Source organism: Acipenser ruthenus, chromosome 20 (genome assembly GCF_902713425.1).
Source record: "Acipenser ruthenus chromosome 20, fAciRut3.2 maternal haplotype, whole genome shotgun sequence".
NCBI lineage: Eukaryota > Metazoa > Chordata > Actinopteri > Acipenseriformes > Acipenseridae > Acipenser > Acipenser ruthenus.
Genome location: NC_081208.1, coordinates 20,177,311 through 20,200,366, shown reverse-complemented (window position 1 = coordinate 20,200,366; position 23,056 = coordinate 20,177,311). Strand labels below are relative to the sequence as shown.

At 38.2% G+C, this 23,056-nt stretch overlaps 1 protein-coding gene across 1 annotated transcript; it reads left to right on the top strand.

The window, feature by feature from the left end:
* Positions 1–264: 264 nt before the first annotated feature.
* Positions 265–18,331, top strand: LOC117425772 (glucose-6-phosphate isomerase). The gene is made up of 19 exons (XM_034043024.3): positions 265–284; positions 3,371–3,547; positions 4,991–5,081; positions 6,749–6,817; positions 9,268–9,387; positions 9,732–9,815; positions 10,053–10,199; positions 10,931–11,002; positions 11,327–11,371; positions 12,393–12,446; positions 13,875–13,935; positions 14,017–14,060; positions 14,612–14,764; positions 15,185–15,314; positions 16,288–16,364; positions 16,549–16,677; positions 16,816–16,891; positions 17,190–17,256; positions 17,595–18,331. Exons 1-19 carry the CDS (start codon positions 280–282, stop codon positions 17,716–17,718), a joined length of 1,725 nt encoding a protein of 574 aa, XP_033898915.2. The 5' UTR covers positions 265–279; the 3' UTR covers positions 17,719–18,331.
* Positions 18,332–23,056: the final 4,725 nt, after the last annotated feature.

Sequence of the window (23,056 nt, the reverse complement as noted above, 5' to 3'; positions counted from 1 at the left end):
TTTTGATATCAAAAGCAGTCTATGATCTCCGCTTTTTAATCAGGAATCAACAGATTTTGACGTTTTACTTGTGATCTATTGGACCTAACTATATCTACTAATCGCACAGATAATTTCTTACTACATGTATATCTATATACACATAAGAAACAAAATTGTGATTCTCTTTTAATATCCAATGTATCTGATATGGTATGTTACTTGTAAATGTTAAATGTGAATGTAATTATTGATGTATTTGTTTATTTATTTCGTAGGAACTCGTGGAAGGCCTACGAGATGAGGTGCTAATGTTGTATAATATATTTGGAGGTTCAACATCATTAATACTGTATTAGGAGGCTTGGTGGTCCAGTTGTTAAAGAAAGGGGCTTGTTACCAGGAGGTTTCTGGTTCAATCTCAACCACCAACTCACTGTGTGTGTGACCCTGAGCAAGTCACTTAACCTTCTTGTGCTCCGTCCTTCAGATGAGATGTAAAAACGAGGCCATTTTGTAAGTGACTCTTCACCCCCTTGTCACTTTGGATAAAAGCATATGCTAAATTACTAATTCATATAAGAGGTTTAAAGCATACAGCATCTCTATGAGAAGATCTCAAGCTGACCTTGATGATCCAATAAGATAACTTTATATTTATACCCAAGATCTGGCAGTGAGGTAATAAGATGTAAATCAAGGTTTTGTTTGAAAATACCTTACCTCCTTAAATGCAATGTGTTGTGACACAATGGTGGTGAATATTTGGAATTAAGTAAAGTTATAGGTCTACAGTTTATATTTATATTCCTTTAGGGGGTTGTTTTAAACATAGATCAGAGATTCTCTGCCATATTTAGGGCAGCTATTATATTGTACTGAATTATAATGCATAATATACTCTGTGAAACAGCAGAACACCACACATATAAAATGTTCATCTGAGACTGGGAAGTTACAAAGGATTGTATGCTATGTATATATGTTATCAATTTGAAATACAACTTCATATGGAACATGAAACCATATATTTAGTAAATGATCTAAATACCCAATATAAATGTATTGAATTTGTCAGTGCCATGTTGAATTGCCATGAAATAGCTAGCAATTTTGCCAGCAATAAATTGATAAGTGTAGATTGGAAAATTGCCTAACGTAATCACACCCAACAGAAAGATTTAGCTTGCACAAATGTGTGTGCTACATAATGCAGATGATTCTATTTTTTTTTTTTTTTTTTTTTTTTTACCAAATCTGTATCTGCATGCAGAATTTACAATTTTGAATTGCTCATTGTCCAAAACCAAACATTCACATTTTTTGAGACATCAAAGTTGTGATAAAAGGGTTATTTTCTTTAGATACTGCATTTCAATTCACATGGTTGGATTTGGTTCAATTTCACACATAAAGCCTCATGCATAATCTAATGCAGGGGTCTCCAACCCTGGTCCTGGAGAGCTACTGGGTCTTCAGGTTTCCGTTTTAACCAAGCTCTTAGTTACTTAATTGTACCAATTATTGGTTTAATTAGTCAAGATTAACAGGTGTTCCAGATCTTTAGCCACTGATGATGTAAAACACCCTTAAAACCTGCTGGATAGGGGCTCTCCAGGACCAGGATTGGAGACCTCTAACTAATGTCAGAATTCAAGACAATAAAAAATGCTAAGTGCTTACATTCATCATTTATAGCAGTGACTGGCCACCTGAGCAAACCTAAGGGGCACACTTGTGGCCCTCAGACACCTCAAAGGACCTCACAATTATTAGAAGTGGGATTTTTGAACTCTTAATAAACGAGTGCTTTGTATTTGAATAATCCCTTGGTTAACCCCCCACTGCTTGGTAGAAACTGGCGTTTATAAGCATAATAGTAATTCATTATTGGAGAGGGGGCCACAAATTGACCATCAGAGGGCCAAAGGTTGTCCAACATAGATCTGACACTGTTTATTGAGAAAATTGTCCATACGGTGTTGGAATAACATTAGGTTAATTTGTCACGGATTCTGATGACCACTAGCGGCAGTTATTAACGCTGCTACTGATCACGTGATTCACTGTGCGTGCAGGTGCGCAAATGTGTGCTCACCTGCTGTACCGTTAACTCAATTCTCTATAAAAAGAAACTCTGATAACGGGAATTTTATCATAATACAAATAACAAAGTCCCTGTCTAAATGTAATATTATCTTATTTTATAATATACGCGTATAATACGAACTTTAATGCGAATTTTCATTTACGTTTTAGTTTGAATTATTTTTGAATTCCAAAGCAGAGGCCCAAACAGCCAGGTAAGAATCAAACTTTTATTTGGATATGAAAGCTACAGTATTCTGGCCCTTTGTTCATTGTATTGCTTGTTATTAATGTTTGTCGTTGTGTAATTAAGTTTTCTTATTATTTACACTTTACAACGCTTAACTTGTAGCCTACGCACTTTTAGTTTAGTATAAAATAAAGCATATTCGTTAATATTAACTGTAACTATATCTAAAATACTGTAAAACGATAACTAAATAATAACGGAAAAAATATCAAGAAATGATTTAGTTATTTGACAAGTTTGGGCATAAAACTGACATTTCACTTAATCCATTATCTTGCACCCCAAGTATTTATAACCGTAGAGGGAGCTCCCACTGTGTACAGCATTTGGATTTTGTGTAAAAAAAAAAATAGTTATTTGCGCGTGGTGGGGTAGTTACTTGTGAAAGCATTTGTTAAGCCGTTTTTTTTTTTTTTTTTTTTTTAGATAATTTCATGTGTAGCTGCAGATCTATGTATTTGGTATCCTGCACTGTATGAATATTATCAGCCAACACACCGTTTTTCAAAATACTTAAAATATGTTTGGTTTCATATAGCGCTTGATGTAGTGTTTTTCTGTAAGTGAATCCATGCAGTGACGTTTGGTTGTTAGTAACTTATTGATCCCAGAATCTCATCCAGCATCTTCTTGAAGGATCCCAGGGTGTTAGCTTCACCATTACTGGGGAGTTGGTTCCAGACCCTCACAATTCTCTGTGTAAAAAAGTGCTTCCTATTTTCTGTTCTGAATGCCCCTTTTTATCAAATCTCCATTTGTGATCCCTGGTCCTTGTTTCTTTTTTCAGGTTTCTTTAGCATTTCTGTCGGGAACCACTATTCTACAGGTGGTTAAGTGTAGAGGACTGGGAGAATTTAATTGCGACAACACGTGTTTAATTGCGTCTCTCGCCTCTAGTGGTTGCAAGTGCATTGCGATTGCAAAGCTTGCAAATGGTTTCTTGTGACAGTACATTGCGCGATGGCGTCATCTGTAGGCGTGGCCGGCGCTTGGTCTCTGATTGGCTGCGTGTATATATTTCCTGATCTCGCTTACAGGCTCTACTTTTTTCAGCCCCTCCGTTCTGCTTTACAGTCTTCGGGTGGTTAAAGTTACAGTTATCATCATGGCTTCAGGACTTACCAGCGACCCAAACTTCCAGAAGCTGCAGCAATGGCACAAGGACAAGGCTGCCAGCCTCAAAATGAGGCAGATGTTTGAGGCGGATAAGGACAGGTTTAACAAGCTGAGGTAAGACTGGAGCCGTTCCTATTTAATTCACCTCTCATACGAAAAAGACAGTTGTTGTGTTCAACATTAATTGAATGACCAAGTTCATTCATACGCCATAGCGTTCCCATATGGACCTTGATTGCAAAGACATGCGTTGCTTCCCAGTACTTTTTTGTGTTAATATTAGGTAGCATACGTGTAGAAATGTTTGCACGGTCCTTAAGTTTATATATGATATATAAGCACGTTTATTAATGTGTGCTTTGATTGGAAACTACTGATTTGTGGGGAGGCGTGGTCTCGTTTTGTTTTCTCCATACAAACATGGAGTTTCCTTTTGCAAAAATTTATCTGTACACCAGAAGGTAGATAAAATGTAACATATAGCGTAATGGTTCTTATGTGTTTAATAATGACACTGCCATTGACAGCCGTTCGCGTTGCATAAATATTTGCTATAGTATTCTTAATCCAGGGAAAGCCGAGGAGACAAGGTCATAGTCTCATCACGCATCCGTCCAATATGATTTAAATGGGCAGGATTTCCCATATTTTTTCTGTCGGCAAAGAAGCCATCTCAGTAAACGGCACTAGTTTTTCATTTTTGACACGGGCATACGACAGTCTTACCTGCATACGGCTGTACAGTGAATGATGTATGTTTTGAACAAACACATTTAATAAAATTTGAGAACCATTCTGTATACGTAGTAATGGGTTTCAGACGCCATTGCTGTATATGAAGAGAACTGAGCCTTTTGATGCATAAGTATTACGTCACTGATCTATCCTGACATGCTACGTGCAGACAGGCACACAAGTACAGTCTAGATGTGGGTGATGCAGCGTTGAGACCATTTTTTTTTCTCTTATTTAGTTCCACGGTATAGTGTGGTGCTTAGTCACAGCTCCACGGGGGAGGGATCATTCGTGTAGAATTCAGGGGCACAGGAATGTGTACCTGCACATCCGCAAATAGGGGAAGTCCTACCTCGCCCACAAGGTGCGACAGTGTCAATCAATCATGGCTTTCAACTATTACTGAACAGATACGCTGAGGGTTTTTTTTTCTTTCTGTGCAACACAACCAAGATAAGGATTCACCCATATAAGACTCGTGTATATATATGCAATATGACAATATTTAGATATTGGTTATACATGTGTTTTGGTTTTAAATATTTAAAACTTATTCTAACAATAATATATTTGAACTGTAATACACACACACACACATACGCCTGCACACACAAAGCTGTTCATTAAATGCCACTCTTAATATGCCTGCTAGTATATAGTGTCTGAACACGATCTTGTTTATTCAGACATGTGACCCTGATATATTTGTTAAAGGTCATAGGGCCACTGGTTTTCTGGTAACTAAAGACTAAGCCGGGATTCCTTACTAATTATATTAATGCTCAGTTTGATTTGTGGTTTTTTAATTTTTTGTATAAACAGCACGACCCTTAAAACTGATGATGGAGACATCCTGATTGATTATTCCAAGAACCTCATCACTGAAGAGGTCATGAAGATGCTGGTGGATCTGGTAAACAGTCTGATTTCTGCTTATTACTGAAGAAAATGCCATTTATTTAATATTATGCTGTATGCTAGTAATAAGTGGCACCTTCATGCTATATGGACTTGGAGCCATTCTGTGTTCTAGTATCTAATTCTGCTCCAATTGCATTCCAATTATTCAATAAATGTCCATGCCAAGACATGTGAAAGGTGTTTCCAAATTAAACAGCATGCTGGACTTCATTATTCATTGTGCTGCTTTTTATTCATTCTCTTCCTCCTTGTACTCTTATTACATAAATCATATTCATCAAACGGTTTCATTTCCTGCTTCCCAACACAACAGGAACTGCAGAGGTTTGGGAAGAGGGAGTACCCTAGCCCCTGTTGCATCATTTCTGTGTTGCTTAATTCTATCTTAACTAAATTGTGCTCCACTTAGAATTCCAAGCTTTGTGTCTACATGACAGAACTGCTTGCCAGAATGAAATGAAAATGTGCTTGGTAGTTATTCCAATACTCTCAGCACTGCAGAAAGAATAGCATAGGATTTTCTAGGAGTTAAAGCTTTGTAAAAAAGGGCCCTAGTGAATGGAAACATTCACACCTATCCAAAGCCAATGTTACTATTATTATATTTAAAATTCCTTCCTTTAAGCAGTAAGCTTGTCCATAGATACCTGCATCAACTGTAAAAATAAAACTAATCTGAGCATCCTAAAAAAGCAGATTGCCATGATACAAAAAATTCTGATGCCCGCAAATTGCACTAAAGAATGTCATTGCCAGGTTTCATTCTAGTACTGTTAGATGTAGTACTGTCTTCTTGAAGGACCGATACTGACCGCTCAGGTTGCAGGTGCATCCGTTTTCAAGAGGAAAAATCTCAAGTGAAGACTTCAACACACTTTGCAGCAAATCTCAGTTGCCCTTTAAAAATAGTCACATAGCCCTGTATATCAAATCACTGACTTGTAGTGGAAAGATGCAACGTAATAAAATAATTCAGGGATACCATTTGCATAAACATTTAATCCCTCAGTGAGGTACAGCCCCATTGCATACTTCATATGGTATACTTTTTTGTTGTTGTCATGAACATTGTGAAACCTAACAAGATAGCAAATTAGTGTTTTACACATGTCCTTTATGCCATAATAAAAATATATCTATATAACAGAAAGCAGATTTCCTTGTTATACACTTCCAGATTTCATGTTCGCAGCAATCTTGTTTTCAGTTAATTTCTGCATGTCCAACTTTTAATAAATGTCAAATGCTTACACAAGGGCAATGCAAGAGGCAGAATGACTTGAGAGTTTGTGTGTGGTTTAGTACTTGGTTTGTCTGGTAATAAAATCTTCTGCACTGTTTGCATGAAGATATAAAGTCCCACCCTCTTCTGCATGCCATCCTGATAGTTCCTGACATGCTAACAATCCTGAAATCAGCAAGCAGCACAGGGGTAAACGAGAATGGATTTCTGGGTCGCTGCAAAGCGATTTCATTGCTTAAGCTAGAACTAAGTTTGTGCTGGGAACCTGAGGGATAATTGGAAATAACTAACAAAGATAATTACTTTGTTTAGTGAAAGAGCATATCTGCTGTGCTTACTCATTGTATTGCTTTATTTGCATATGTAAGTAATTATTTAATTCTCTCTTGTACCTGTACTCTTTTGTTTTTGTTTAGGCTAAGTCGAGGGGTGTGGAGCAAGCCAGGGAGAAGATGTTCACTGGAGAGCAAATTAATTTCACCGAGGTAGATATTCAATGCTGTCTGCTTTATTTGCGAGCACAGTCTGCATAAAAAATGCCTCTTTCCCTGAGCAATCTTCTATGGGGAAGCTTGGCTTCTCGCACTGAAATATAAATGAACCTAGCTGCTCTTTTTTACAATAGATGGTGTCCAATGCTATTTTTGGGAACATCCCTTTTATATATTTAAGCAGCTACAGATGTTGATCTAAGGATTCTCACAATTTTAAGGTTTAACTTTTAATTTCTATTCTTTGTACCTGAAAGAATATTGCATGACCGTTCTAGTATGCTAAGGGTATTTTGCTCTTTGCCAAACAACTAACAAGCCCATGGAGTATTCTCTATGTATTTTGAACCACCACGTTTTTTTATGCATCACACGGCTGTTCTATAAAGTCATTTTTAAATAAAAAGATTGATCAGAAGAATCCAATACTGAAGTATCAGACATCTCGCTAATCGGGAATTGCCTTGGTTCATCAACTTGTATTCCCAATTTGCAATCTCCCACTTTGAAACACACACTTCAGCATGCAAGCAGATAAGGCCTCCATTGCATCCTTTAGCCATCATCTGAAAACATAATGAACGCAGGCATAGGTTTTCAACTCGGACGTGCTTGTAGTCTGGCATGTTGCATTGTCATTGTTTGAGGAAATGTAATCCACTCCCACCCTTTTTTTTTTTTTTTTGGTCACAAACTTGCCATTGTGCAATCACTCCATGTTGTAACAGTGCAATCTGATTGCACATACCACTGTTTAAGTAAGAATGTTCGTCCCTTGTACAGTAAAGTATTTTAATGTCGCCTCTAAAAACTTCACCTATTAAATATTATGTCTATATGCAATGAGTATTTTTACAGTCTTGTAAGGCATGTATGGGATATATTTACAATGACTAGCTGAAAAGCAACCAAGTGCGTAATCTTTTGTTCTGTTCTGCAGTTTTACTTTCAACCTTTGACACCATTTTATCAGTAGGGTAAACAGAACTCTGATTTGCCACTGACTGTACAGTATTAAATATGCTAGTAAATTGCGTTTTCAATGCACAGGTTGATTTTACTTATGGATGCAAATTTATAGTACCAGTAAAAAAAAAAATAATAATAATAATATCAACTTAAGCAACTTTTTATAAAATAACATATCTAATTGACATGAAAAAGCTAGCTACTGTTGTACCATGATTTTAGTTATTTAATTTTTTTTCCCCACAGAAATCCTCAGGTTTGTTTGATAATTAACCGAATAGCATGGACAGTGGTAGAGAATTTGCTACAGAACAAACTGCTGTACTTTACATTTGCTGTATCCTGTGTTGTCTGAATCGCTGCAATATATTTTAAAATGTAAAATAGCAGTAACATTGAGTTAATCGTTAATTCTGGGATGTGTTACCATTACACAGATTAGCTTTTGCTTTTTGCTGGTTCACACAGCTTTTATCTTGGAGTCCAGAAAATGTGACTTCCAATGGAGTTTATCCATCCTACAGAATGACCTTGAACACCCTGTTTTAACTGCAGCACTAGAAGTCAATATTACAAATTGATTTATTTATTTGCATTTATATAGCGCTTTTTATACAGAAGTATCTCAAAGCACTGTACAGTACATAGCAAAAAAATCAAACCACGATACATTTGTAAAACATATTGCACATCTACCACAATCATACAATTTTAAATAACATTCAAACAGTATAATATGTGTGTGTTACACATGCATAGATAGATATACTTGCATACACACAAATGTTTTGGCTAATGGGCTCATCAGTGTTGCCTTTTTAAGGTTGTGTTAAAAAATAAATACATTCTATTAGGTGTTCAGTGGTCTAAGATTGGAAAAATATTTGTTACAGGATCTCATTTTGAGGTTTCTTTTCATTCATTACAATTGAATGACTGTTCAACACTATGCAGATGTTTAAGCAGATTCAGAGTTTCATATAAGGAAATGTTATTATTTTAATGTAGCTATAACATGTTGGTTTAAACATCATTATACTTTAAACCGAATAAACCCAGATGTCCATAAAATGCTGTGGTTCTGTCACTCATGAGGGTAGTTGTAAATGACCCACTCAACCCTTTTGGGGGCTTGTGGATTATTGGTTATGCTCCTTGTGGAATCCCTACAATACTCTATGAACAACAATAGACTATCCTATACATAGCTTAATGGACCCTTCCTCTTGACCTTCAGTTGTAATGCAGAAAGTGGCACTGCAGTGACAATTTTTTATACTGGCAGTCAATTGTAGAAAAACTACCAAACTATGTGCTGCTGTCTGGATCACTGCAGTTTTGGTCCAAAATCCATTGGGTTGCTTTAGCAATGCTGTGGCCTGCAATGGTAATCTAATGGAATTTGAGGATATTTTAATACAACTTGTTTGAATGATGAAGTGATATAGCACCCCTCTCGCTGGCTTTCTGTGCAGGGCCGTGCTGTGCTCCACATCGCCCTGAGGAACCGATCCAACTCCCCCATCAATGTGGCCGGGAAGGACGTGATGCCAGAGGTCAACAAAGTGCTGGAGAAGATGAAGAACTTCTGTCAGGTGGGACCAGCAAGACAGAACTGTACATTTGCAAATGGATCACCAGGATTTAAAAAAAATAAATAAATAAAAATTCTAGAGACTAATTAAAACCACTAATGGTTTTCAGGAATTAAGCACCAAATGAAACGTTGTGATAGGAGTGCAGTTTTAGGCATTGCGTCTTAATTTTTTTAAGTAAAAACAAGCTTTGCCTAATCCTAGTGGAAACCATGAGATGGGCCTTGGGTCAAGGTTGGGAGCCCCTGATATATACAATGTACATAATGTGAATTTATTTGAAAATCTGGTTTCAAAGTTAGTCATGAGAAGCCACATCTCGCATAATTGGTGCTGTATTGCAGAAAGTTCGCAGTGGAGACTGGAAAGGCTACACTGGCAAATCCATCACTGATGTCGTCAACATTGGCATTGGTGGGTCCGACCTGGTATGTATTGATGCCAGGCTTATTTCTGGGGTGTAAAAATGGGGATATGAATTACAGTAAAAGGTACAAGTGCACTTTTTTTATTTAGACAACCTTATGATAAGATTACAACATGTTTATGGTAGGCAACTAGAACTGAGAGCAGCTCCTGGTAAAAATACCCTAAGAAACAGACATCAAGTACCCTGACTCCTAACTCCAAGTAGCCATTCCTCTTAATGCTGTCCTGCCTTCCAGGGCCCGTTGATGGTGACTGAGGCTCTGAAACCCTATTCCAAAGGAGGCCCCAAGGCTTGGTTTGTGTCCAACATTGATGGCACCCACATGGCCAAGACCCTGGCAGAGCTCAACCCGGAGACCACCCTCTTCATCATTGCATCCAAGGTACTGCAGTGCCGCCTGCTCTTGCCTAGGATTGGTTGTGCTAACGAAGACAAGCACATATCTTATGAAATTTTTTGCATGATTTTTTTATTTTATATATCCTGGATACCACCACAGTAGTATTAACTGTTTGTAGTTAGGATCTCTTTTGGGGTGATTTTTTTTTTGGAGTAATAATAAGGAAGATGATTTATAATGTGTGTGTTAGGAATTGTCTTAAGTAGATTGCCATCTATTTTAAACCTGCCTCAATTAAAAACCAGTTGTCTGACATTTACATTATTTGTCAGTGTATTTGATACACCACTCTCTGCAAAATTGTAAATGTATTTGCTATCAATAGGTTCTAATGTTGGTGTATACATTTGAAAGTTGCGTACATTATTTTTTTTTAAATATACCCACTGATACTGCAATTTTTAATGCTAACTACTATCGGAATTGTTTTTGTAATGTTTGTTGACCAAATGCAATGCATCAGTACAGTGATGAAGGCACTGACTAGCCTAAACATTTGTCTACCTCTTAAGTTTATGGATGTAGCATACTTCAGTTTTTCCTGAAATGTAACCATGTTATTTGAAAGATCCTTTTAAACATTACCCACTGTATCTAGGTTTAAGAAAGGTTCCCTGTTTTTAAGGGTTGGTACAGTCCCCGACAATGGCAGCACTGTCGGTGTTAAACTGTACATGCTGAACAGCCTGTGCTCTCCTTCTCTGCCTTTTCAGACCTTCACCACCCAGGAGACAATCACCAACGCAGAGTCTGCCAAGGAGTGGTTCCTGCAAAGTGCTGGTGATGTAAGTGCAGTCTGGCACCCCTGGGACCTCTACATCATCTTTGAGACTGTCACACACTTTCAACACTACACACCTAAATAGAGGTCTAGGACGCATAGTCCTGCTCAAAACTACAGCCTGCTATAGCGGTATAGAAAAGATAGCTCCACTCAGAACAGCAGACCAGCAAAGTAGTTATTGGGATATGTCTAGATGCCATGGGCAATTTTAGTCTTTTACAGTAATGGTATATAATATATATTCCTACAATATGCAGCTTGTTTGGATATTAAATGCAAAATAATATTTATTGAAGTGTTTTATTTATTACATTTTGTTTTCCAGAAATCTGCTGTTGCCAAGCATTTTGTTGCACTCTCAACCAATGCTGTAAGTATGCAAACCTAATACTTGTATTATTTTTGTAGTAAAATTGTTATGAAAGCAGATGCCAGTAGAACTAAATTACCACTCAAGCTTTCAAAACATTGTAGGCGTTTGTATACTGTTGCTTGAACTGCTGTCATTCAATATGGCATTCTGACTGGGAGATTAGACTTGGTACCAGATAGGAAGATGTTGCATTCTTGTTTTAGTGATAAAGCAGTGACCTTGAGCTACAGTATAAGGGCAATTCTAAAATAGGACACAAGTCTTTCTGCTTATCAGCCTCTGACTCTGAAGGCATCCTGCTTCACAGCATAACCAGACACGTGTCTGAATGCTCCAGAGCTTGTAAATGTGCTCAAAGGTATAGCCTTCCTGAACACATGAAGGTCTCTACTTTGACATTTTGGGAATGTTTTGTAATCGGACAAGCCTTCGTGAGAAGAGGCCCCTAATTTGTGTAAATGACGGCAACATAAAAATGTCTTCAAGATTTCAACAGGTGAATTGTGGAGAATTGTATATGCTATTCAATAAAATATGAATACTTGTGCAGTGGTCCTCGAATGGTTTTTATTTATTTTTGCCACTTGCACATGTGTGTAATCAGAGGTCATGGTAATTTCTCTCGTGACATTCAAATAACCACTTATTCCAAAATATAGGCTAAAATGGCATTAAACAGGTTTAACAAATGGCATAAGCAGAGACCAAGAGTAGTCGTACATCAGTATTCATGATTGTCAGCTACCATCACAGGCACATGGGCACAGCTTTCAGGACCACTGATCTGGAAGAAGGAACCTGGTTGGGACTGCTTGTAAAAATTATAATTTGTGCCAATGATACTCCTGTTGGAACTCCCTCCATGCAGACCCCCAATACAGCAGCCACCTGATCAAAATGACTTTCAAACAATAGCAGCCTTGCTTTTTTTGAACTGGCAACATCATGATGGAATAATCCTCCAAGTAGTGTTCTAAATAGATGTGCTGGTTTTAAAATTTTTTTATTTATTTTTCAGCCCAAAGTAAAGGAGTTTGGAATCGACACCAACAACATGTTTGAGTTCTGGGATGTAAGTGCACTGTGACTTTAAATGAACTTGTCAATCGGCTTGACAGAGGCCAATGAGACAGGCTTAAAATAGAAGCGCCCTAGGCCCCGTGAAGTGTCGGAGTCTGTGTGTGTCTGCAGTGGCCAGACAGCTGCTGGGTAATCGGAGACGCCTCTTTCTGCCCAATCCTTGTCAGTTATTATAGGCGCTGACCTTCTCCCACTTTGAGGTCACTGTGTGAAAGCAAAGGTCAATGAGATATTTATAATTAAATTAATGCTTCATTTACCTGATAGAGTATTCGGTATGTGACATTATTTTGTTGCACATAAATATCAGCTTTCTTTGTCAATAGCCTTCTGTGGGGGTTTTTGGAGAACGCCCCAATTCCAGTAAATTAAAGCTGCTGGCAGTGTCCCACAAAAATATTCAATTTTGATCATTGTTGGCTTCCTGGTTTGTATATATTCCAAGGTAGTTTTCAGCTGCTCACGTTTCTACCTCCTTGAAGAATTCTGCTGTCTGAACTAAACAGCCATCCTTCTGCCTCCCTGCTGCAGAAGTGGGTTATGAGTGCCATGTCAGCTTTTACCTGGGGAGCAAAAAAGGAGATTGTTCTCCTCTTTGATTCAATTCTGTCTTCAGTGCCCCCTTATCACAGCATTTCATTGAAAGGGTTTTTGTTTTGTTTTTTTGCCCAGTAAGAGTAGTGCATGGTGAAGCTGATATATGCTAGGAACTTTGCATCTTTGCTCAAGGCTTCTTTTAGAGTTCTGGTTGAGTACACGTTGATGTCGCCTGCAGTCCACTTCCAGAACTGCAGCACTAAGATTCTACACTTGTGATACTGCAGCTGAATCTTTACCGTACATTGAAATGTAAAATACCTCTGTCCACTGTTGACTCTTCGGGTATTGTTTTCCACGAACTACAATACTTAAGATCTTTAGCACAAGTTCTAGAATGTATCGTAATCTTGGGGTATAAGACGTTTTGTCTTTACACCTGTCTTTCTGTATCTATTTTATAAAACAGAATTGGTTCTGATATAATTATTAGGCTTGTTACTTTTTCAGTGTATTTCAGGGGCTTACAAAGTACTGTGATAAATTATGTATTTATTTGAGACTCAAGTTCTTTATTGGAATATAATGACACCTGTTACCTGTGCAACAGGTTGCATGGGCTTTCCTACTTAATCCGATCATTTTCAATGTATACGTTGCTTCGGATCAAATCCAGGCTAAGGATGTCTATCCGATTTGTAATTTTAAAGGTGTATTTGCTAAGGCTTTAAAAATGTCCTTGCCTCTCATAAGCCCACATTTATCCTGCCACAGCATTTTGAGACCGATATTCTGTTTCTAAGGCATCACTGTTTTAAAAGCCTTTTTAATGAGGGAAATGTATACCATAAAGTTTAATTGAACAATTTCTTTCTTTTTCTAGTGGGTTGGTGGCCGTTACTCCCTTTGGTCAGCTATTGGTCTCTCCATTGCCCTGCATATAGGTTTGTATTTCCTGAGGTCCGCAGTAAAAATACATCCGTAAAACTTCTGAAAGATGATTCCAATGTGCTTTTTCATTTTAGGATTTGAGAACTTTGAGCATCTTCTGAGTGGAGCTCACTGGATGGTGAGTACAACCTTATGCAGAGTCACAGAATACCTACTTCACCAGGCTTTATATATATATAATGAATATGCTAGTGGCGTATGGATATCTACTAGTGATTTGCCTCTTTTTGTAAAGTGCCAACCCATGGTGATACTTTAATAGCAACACCCCCATGTGACCTGTTTTGAACAATTGGGATATAGTGTTTAAAACACCCATGTTTTATATATATATTTAGAGTGAGAACAGCTTGTATAATTGTAATGTTTAAGGACATTTAACACATGTGTATCAGAATCTGGTGGTATATACGTAGCCAACCTGTTTGTAAATTTGTTCTTAAAGAATTACAGAACCAGATTTTACAAGTTATTTAACTTTTGCTTCATCTTGTATTGCATAAATCTTTTATATAGGTATTGTACGGAAGTTAATGTTTTGAATGTGTTAAATCCCACAGTGAAGCATATTTGTGCTACTTGGCAAAAACTCCTATTGCAAGCACAGAATGCCTAAGTTATATGTGGTGTGTTTGTTTTTTTTTCTCCCTTCTCTTTTTTTTATTCTAGGACAATCACTTCCGCAACACCCCCTTGGAAAAAAATGTCCCTGTTCTGCTGGCCCTACTGGGGGTCTGGTACGGTAACATGTTTGGAGCTGAGACTCACGCCCTGCTGCCCTATGACCAGTACATGCACCGCTTTGCAGCTTACTTCCAGCAGGCAAGTCTCCACGTGACCATATTTCTATAATTTACATACAGAACACAAATATTGCAATACAGGAAGCCATCTGTGCAAAACCCCAGCAGGCGGTGATGAAATGTGGCCAGGGCAGTGGAAAATAAAACCGACTTATCGTAGCAAAGTTATTGGTTGGAACCTGTTGGTATGTAATTCAGACCTGTCGGTTCTACTGTCCAGCTTACCGTGACTGACGCTGACTTGCAACAGGGCAATACAACTTATTTATATTGCAGAATACACATCTAGGATCCCATTTGCATGACAAATGAATCGGTCATGAGGGACGACCTACTTGCGCAGAGGTGTGTGTGTGTGCGCTGCATTTCCCATGTGCTTTTAATTGTTTTGTGCAGCCCCTGTACATTGTTCTGTATTAACCTGTGTCTTTTCTCTCAGGGGGATATGGAATCTAATGGGAAGTACATTACCAGCAAGGGAACCCGTGTAGACTACCACACTGGACCCATTGTGTGGGGAGAGCCTGGAACCAATGGACAGCACGCTTTCTATCAGCTTATACACCAAGGTAGATTAACTTCTGGGAAAGTCCCATGTGAATTGTTTATTTTTATAAACTTCTATATAAATGCCATCTATTTGAGCCTGTTTAAAAACAGCCCCAGCCCCCATACTGCTAGAAATATATTTTCAGAAGCCATTTGAAATAAACTTAAAATATCCACGATTTTAGGAACTAAGACTCCACTTGTGCAAGATGTACCAATGACTTAACCAGGGCTGTTGCTCTATTTATTTATTTATTTATTTTTTTGTTTAAATTGCTCACTTAATTTATGGGCATTAGTTGATTAATTGGTACATTTAATCCGTGCACATTAATAAAGGTAACAGTCTTATAGCAGCTGTCCTGCATAGTAATACTCAAAAAAAATAAATTGGGAATTTGGTCTTTTTAAACCTTTTATTTTAGTAAACGTCACATTTTCACAGAACCATTCTTTCGGGTCACTGTCAGTCACATACCTGAAAACAAGACAGCTGAGCTGCGTTTCCATCGTCGGATGTTTAATCTACTATTACAGCTACGTACTTGGCTTCCTGTACTTCTACTTTTATTCGTTCTGAGTCTTGTTAGGTACTGGCTGTTGACAAGCCTTTGCTTTAACATGCTGTCGTAGTCAGAAATAAGAGAAAGTAATTCCACATAATTACCTCTATTTGAGGAATTGGTGCCTTCATCATGCCCTCTGTGCCCAAGGATGATATTGCTACCAGCACCAGTTCCTTGTGATGAAATATTATTCTTTTGAAGCTTTTCCCTGGTTGCAGTGCCACTGTAACTGGGTTAGAATGCTAATTAAGCCGTGAAAACAAGGAAGGTCTGTCCTAGCGTAACCTCTGTGTTCCTTGCTGGTTCTCAGGCTTCACAAGCTATATTAGCCAGATGATTGTGTGTATTGGGGGGGGGGGGGGCTTTCCTTTTTTGTTTAAAAATTTATTATTTTTTTTTTTTTTTTTGCGCATTTCTTTCTTGCCAGGAACACGCATGATCCCTGCTGACTTCCATATCCCAGTGCAGACCCAGAACCCCATCAGGAACAACCTACACCACAAGGTCAGTCTGAATTATTTATTCTGAGAAGTCATCTGCATTTAACCCTATTTAAATGTACTCGTGATTCATGCGATTGTGGTTCAATTCGTGTTCACTCCAAGGTGCTAATCTTGGCTGGGGCACTGTATTGGCTTTTTTTTTTTTTTTCCTTCCCGTGAATGTTTTATTGCTGCTCATGTTTCAGATCTTGATGGCTAACTTCCTGGCCCAGACAGAGGCTCTGATGAAGGGGAAGACTACAGAGGAGGCCCGCAAGGAGCTGGAGGGAGCCGGCCTTAGTGGAGAGGCCTTGGAAAAGCTGCTGCCTCACAAGGTGTGTGTGTTTCATTCACTTGACGGATCCTGAGTTTCCTGACCTAGCCACCAGGTCCCTCTACTGCCAGGCTGCCTTGTGGTTGTATTGGTTGTTCTTGCTGTGTGTTATTTGTTAATCTAACGTATTCATTTTAAGGTCTTTGAAGGAAACAGACCCACCAACTCCATTGTGTTTAAGAAGCTGAGTCCCTTCATTCTGGGAGCTTTGATTGGTAAGTACCCTTCCCAAATGAGTTTTAGCAGCAGTCATTTAAAAAAAAATATATATATAATGTCAATTACAAATCTGTAGTAGAAGCTGTGTAGGTGGCAGTGCAGACAAACTGTAGGAAATGTGCACCTGGAAGTTGAGTGACTGCACAGCACCTGTATAGCATATACTTTTATTATGAGAAGGACATTCTTTGGCACAGGTTGTTGTGTAATCAGAATCTGCTGAAATAAGCAGATGCATCTGTCTGTCTATAATACAGTGAACTTTTTTCTGATACTGTTCTGATTTTCTGGTAGCCATGTATGAGCACAAGATCTTCGTACAGGGAGTCATTTGGGACATCAACAGCTATGACCAGTGGGGGTGAGTACTTTGTAAAGACTTCAGCTAGAGGGGTTGAGTTTAGAAGGAACAATGTAAAATTGCCATCCTTTTTTGACCAGGATAGCAATGATTCAACATGAGGAGTCTACAAGATGTTTAAATTGCTTTTGGAGGTATGCAGTATGTGAATACTGCCTCTATCCTTTTGATTATTTGTCTGAATGTAATGTAGCTTCAAGTGAGGCATAATACAATGGCAATATTCAATATAAATTGACCTAATACTTTATTACATTGAGCGCCCCACATAAATATTGATACAGCTGTGAAAATAACCAAAGGGTCTTATGTTCAATAACCATTATTTCTCTGTGTAGCGTTGAACTTGGAAAACAACTGGCAAAGCAAATTGAACCAGAACTGCAAGACAATAGCGAGGTGACATCACACGACTGTTCGACCAATGGGCTGATCAACTTCATCAAGAAGAATCAGGCCTGAAGGGCAGGCCCCACCCACAGCTGCACACTCGGAGCCGAATGCAGAACTCTCAAGTCAATGTTGTAGTGACCGCTTGTTAGCCAGAAACAAGAGCTGAAGCACTTTGTCTGTAGTCGCCTATCTGTGTTCCGACTATCTCTGAATTGTGAACCTATATTGTATTAGCAAATCTGTCTCCAGAAGGGAAATGCTTTCAAGATGTTGTGACATATGAAAATGTAACAGTTAGACAGCTACCAGGCCTCACTTTACCTAGACGTGTTAACAAAATAAATGTATGTTCATTGAATGATTTACACTGATTTGTTGGGTGTATTTTGTGTGTGAATACATTAAATGGCTGTGTGTGTCCTTTTTAACACCAAACTCACTATCTATAAAACAGACTTTGTGTGAAAGTTTTGTGTGAAATGATGTCCAGTAGACAAATGTTTGGCTTCATCGGTGTTTCTATTGGAAAGTTTCAGTGGAGACTGTTTTGCTTCTCATCAAAAGTTTGCCTTTTACTTGTTTAGTGTATTTAATAATGCCTACACAATAGGGCTTACAAAATTGTACAAATAAATAGTGACTCCCAAATGGATAATTGGTGATCACTGTTACGTCAAGTGTTTATCAAGTGTGTGTGTGGTTTTTTAGTCAATTTAAGAAGTCAGTTGTTCTGTCGATTTTAACACTTTAGTTTATGTAGGAAATGGGGAACTAAATCTGTGAATGAGTTATATGGGTTGGAAAACCAAGGCAGGGTAGTCTCGGTCTTAAATTTTATTTGGTTTACTAAAAGTGCAGTTCTATTTTAACCCACTGGGAGGAGCTGTTTAGCTAATACACCGCTTTGTCAGTCAGAAAGTCTCCCTAACAGGTGCCACTTTATAAGTTGGAGAGGCACAAGGGAGACCTCTTAACCTATACTCATTTGCCCGTCTCGCAGTTGGCGGGGACCTTTTCAGTGCTTGCTTCAAACTATTTAAGTGTCAGCAGTGTTGAAAGGTCATAGCAACATGTGACTTATTTGCAATCTTATTCAAAAGGAGCCGGCAACTAGCATTCTGCAAGCACAGGTGCATTCTGATCCAGAGAAGTGATTTAATACCGAAGCAACTTTACCATTTAGAATGATTGTCAACATCATAAAAAGGTAAAGAAATAAATGACATTTGATGTTACCATTTAATGGGTAGGGGATGGTTTCAAGTAAATGTCCACAAATAGATAAACCAGTCTCTGGATGTCTGCCATTCTGTCTGTGTTCTTTTGTTTGTGTTGAGCCGTGGTGATGTGTGGACAGCCCTCAATTTTGAATGGCAGTGCCCTCTGGGGACACACCTTTTACACTGATGAAAGCCTGAACGGGAAAACTCCCCCACACACACAAAAGAACAAAACCTGATCCAAAGAAATCGCAAGCTTTTAAAGACTGACTCTGCGAATATGGGTGTGGATGACATTTTCACTGCTTATGAATAGAGAAAGCATTACCAGTCCTAAATAAGAGCAAGTCTTAATTTTTTTTTTTTTTTTTCATTGGTTAAAAGAAATTAGGTTATTTTTAATAACATGGGAAAAGAAGACTCATCCCAACCAGTTGGGACTAGACCCTGTTCAGATGACTAAGTACTGATCGGAATCTATACTATACTAAAAAATGATTGGTCTAGTCCTTGTTTTATATTTTTGATACTTGTATTTCTTAATTCTTAATCGGTGATAAATGTATCATAGAATAGGTAAGAAACTAGATAGGGGGATATTTTGTAGATAATATAGGGCCAGATTGCTGTAGCGGTTTATTGTTAAATTGTTTTTGTTACTTGTTTTGTAACAGAAGTACTTTTGAGGAACCACATTATTTTTCTATTTTAAATACAATTCCAACAAAAAAAACCCTTATCTATTTTTATTTTAAGACTTTCTTTAACAGCTGGGCCTGCTTTTCTTTTCCCCCCTGAATTTGGGCTGCAAACAAAGACAGACGCCCAGGAGTGAAGGTAAACTATGAGCACAATAACACATAACATCCCCTCCACCTAACCCCACAACCCCGGGGTGACACACAGAATCACTCCACAGCACATAACACTCAGAGCCGGGGTGCCCAGTCACATCCTGTCAGCTGAGCTCCTTTGATCCCTGACTCCTCTGTCGCCACGTTATTAAAACTCCCTAATCTTCTCTCTTTCATCTCTCTGTTCGCCTCCTTCAAAAGAACCGCAAATTAGTACAAAACCAAACAAACCAGCAGGGGTGGAATTAGCCTGAGAAATAATAAAAAGTTTGCAAAAATCCATGACAGTTGTTTGATTTGGGGAGAAGCGCCTTTCTGCTTGTTCCTGCAGCACTTTCATGCTCTTTTCTGCTTTGTGTTTCTTTGCGATGTAGGTAGCTCGTGCTCTCATAGGGATACTGGGTGGGGGAGCAGACCCTGACCCTTTTTATTGTGCGCTGGTGGTTCATTTTGAAAGTGTTACAAGGAGGCTCAGTGTGAACCTGTGTGCACGCCTCTTTCACTGTGCTAGATGAAAGGATTATGTGGCGCTCGGCAGCAACAAAGGCCTCTGTTTGACTTTGCACCAGGCAGGGAACTGTGCAGCATTTGGAGACAAGGACCACCAAGGTTTTGGGGGGGAAAAAGCCACCTCAGCATTAATATCCCTGCTGGATGAGATAGAGTGAGGGTACCCGTACATACACACATTTCAATGTCTCTAGAGAACTACTTATTCAATTGTGATCAAGCTTGCTAAGGACTAGCTTTTGCACCAGTTACTGAGAGTGTCGTTATATGGAGGCATCTGTTTGTCTATATGTTACACATAAATTTTTACATGTTCCTACAGTGGGTTCAGGTCATGGTGATTTAATTGTGTTATGATATTTTCTATTTAAGTTATAATATTCATAATTGTACTTATCCTAATTTGGTTCCATGTACATACACTGCTGTGCAAAAGTCTTAGACATGTTGCATTTTTCTACTCTGATGCATTATCAACAATTTACTCAAAGCCTACTATTATAACAACCTTGACTTGCATAAAGAAGGAAAAACATTATGTGAAATAGCTCGCATCACTCGAGTTTCAAGGTGTGGTATCCGAAGCATAATCAACAAGTACAGAGAAACATCATCTGTAATTGACAAACCCAGGACTGGAAGACCCAAAAAGATGTCTAACAAGGATGAACAATACTTGAAGCTAATATCCTTAAGGAATAGAAAGAAGACAAGCGTTGAATTGACAACAGAACTGGCAGAAGGCACAAGTGTCGTTGTCCATCAAATCAACAGTATGAAGGTCACTCTTGAAATCAGGACTTGAAGGATGTGTTGCAGTAAGAATACCTCTGTTAAGAAAGGGGAACTAAAAGGCTAAAATATGCACAAAAACACAGAAATTGGACTATGGAACAATGGTCAACGGTGCTTTGGACTGTTGATGGATGGACACACACACATATATATATATATATATATATATATATATATATATATATATATATATATATATAAAAGATATTACACAGGTAAGAAATCAAATTTCATGAAAATATTTACAAAATATATATCTAAAGGCTTTGAGATCTGCTTCATTTGATGAGGGCTCTTGAAGCCACCAGTCTATACAGGTATAGTATCACACAGACTAATCTCTCTCAGACTATTGAAGAAACTTCGGTTGTATGTAGTTCTCTCATTTAACGACTAGGGGGCGTTAACTATTCACAGAACAATGCACAGTTCTCTTCTTTTTAAAGTTTCTCAGCATAATCTTTGAAATGGCCTTTAGTGACTCTTTGTTTGTTATGACACAATAGTCATAATTATTTATTAGTAATCTTCTCATGAACAAGCACTATCTTACCTCTAATTAGCACCAAAAGCATTATCACTGACCCCCCGTTCTGGTGTTGAAGAACTTTTGGTTCTTTGCTTGTTTTTATTGGACTTTTATGCAGGCTATAAAGATTTTTGCTGTACCTGTAGATACAAAATCAAGCTGTTTCTTCCTGGTATCAGTCTTCCTGTGCAGTAGGCCACATTGCCTGACTGCGGCTGGACCATTGGAGGAAGACCGAGCAACAGTACAGGAAGTGATGTCGTACCAGGAACTAGCAGCAGCTTTTACTTCTATAAGTCTTTGACATACCAAAAAACTAAAAGATCTTTAACAAAACAAAAGGGGAGACAGTGTGTTAATCTGAGGTAAGAAAATGAATGACTGAGGTGTACACTATTCCTTCTCCTTAAGTTTCACAACGGCATTAAATGAGTAAAATAAGCATGTGAAAAAAATACCTGCAGAATTACTGTGAAATTACAAAAGCTAAGTTTTCACAGACAAGGAAGAAACAACAGTGTGACTGAAACCAAGTGTAAAGGGACCCTGTAACAAATTCCCGAATTATCTGAATCTGAAATCACAGCAAAGCAAGGGCCCTTTGAGACAGACTAGGCAATTTTGTTGCCTGGCAACGGCACATTAGTTAAAACATAACAACTTCTTTGTCATTTTTGGCTAGGATGAAAGATGGACAGTGACTTAGTAACTGAGGAGCAGGGGGATTTGAAAGAGCTGCTGAATGTTTGGTCTTTCAGGGAACTGGAGCTGACTGTTTGTTTCTATTCTTTAATTTTTTTTCTAAGCAGATATTTCAAATGCAATGTTATAGATTGTTGTTGCTTCTTGCTTCATATTTCACATGTATGTTGAGTGCCTTTAGGAACAGAAAACATACTCAATATACAGATGAAATATGAGCTCAAATGGAAGTCTAATGATAGATACACACATGCATAGCATGTCTATTGACTATTTATTAACATGTAACTAAACATCAGAAAATTGTTAATTGCATATTAATTACGTTGTTGTTATATATGCCACTCAAAATAAAGCATTACCCAACTGCTGACATTGAAACTGAGGTGAACCAAATAATATTGGGTATAACTGTATTTTGCTTGGCCTGTGCTTTTCAGAGTTTTGTGTGTGTGCGTGTGTGGAGGGGATTGGCTATAGCGGAGAGGAATGTGCAATCACAAAAGAAGCTTGCACGCTTGAAATTCATGGCCTATTAAAAAATGCTGTTATGCACGCTGCTTAATTCTAAGTGACCAGCTCCTACAGACCAAAGCATTAAAAAAAATTAAAATACATCTCCTGGAGAAAAATGAGACAATAAAAAGCCGATTGAAGTCGCAGTTCTTACAATGAGCTACAGTGGCAGTTGTAATCAGCACAAAAACATATTTTCTCTACTCTCTTTGTTTATCTACCTCACATTGAGTTAAACAAAGTACAACGCCACTGTAGAACAATACACAGTACCTGGCATG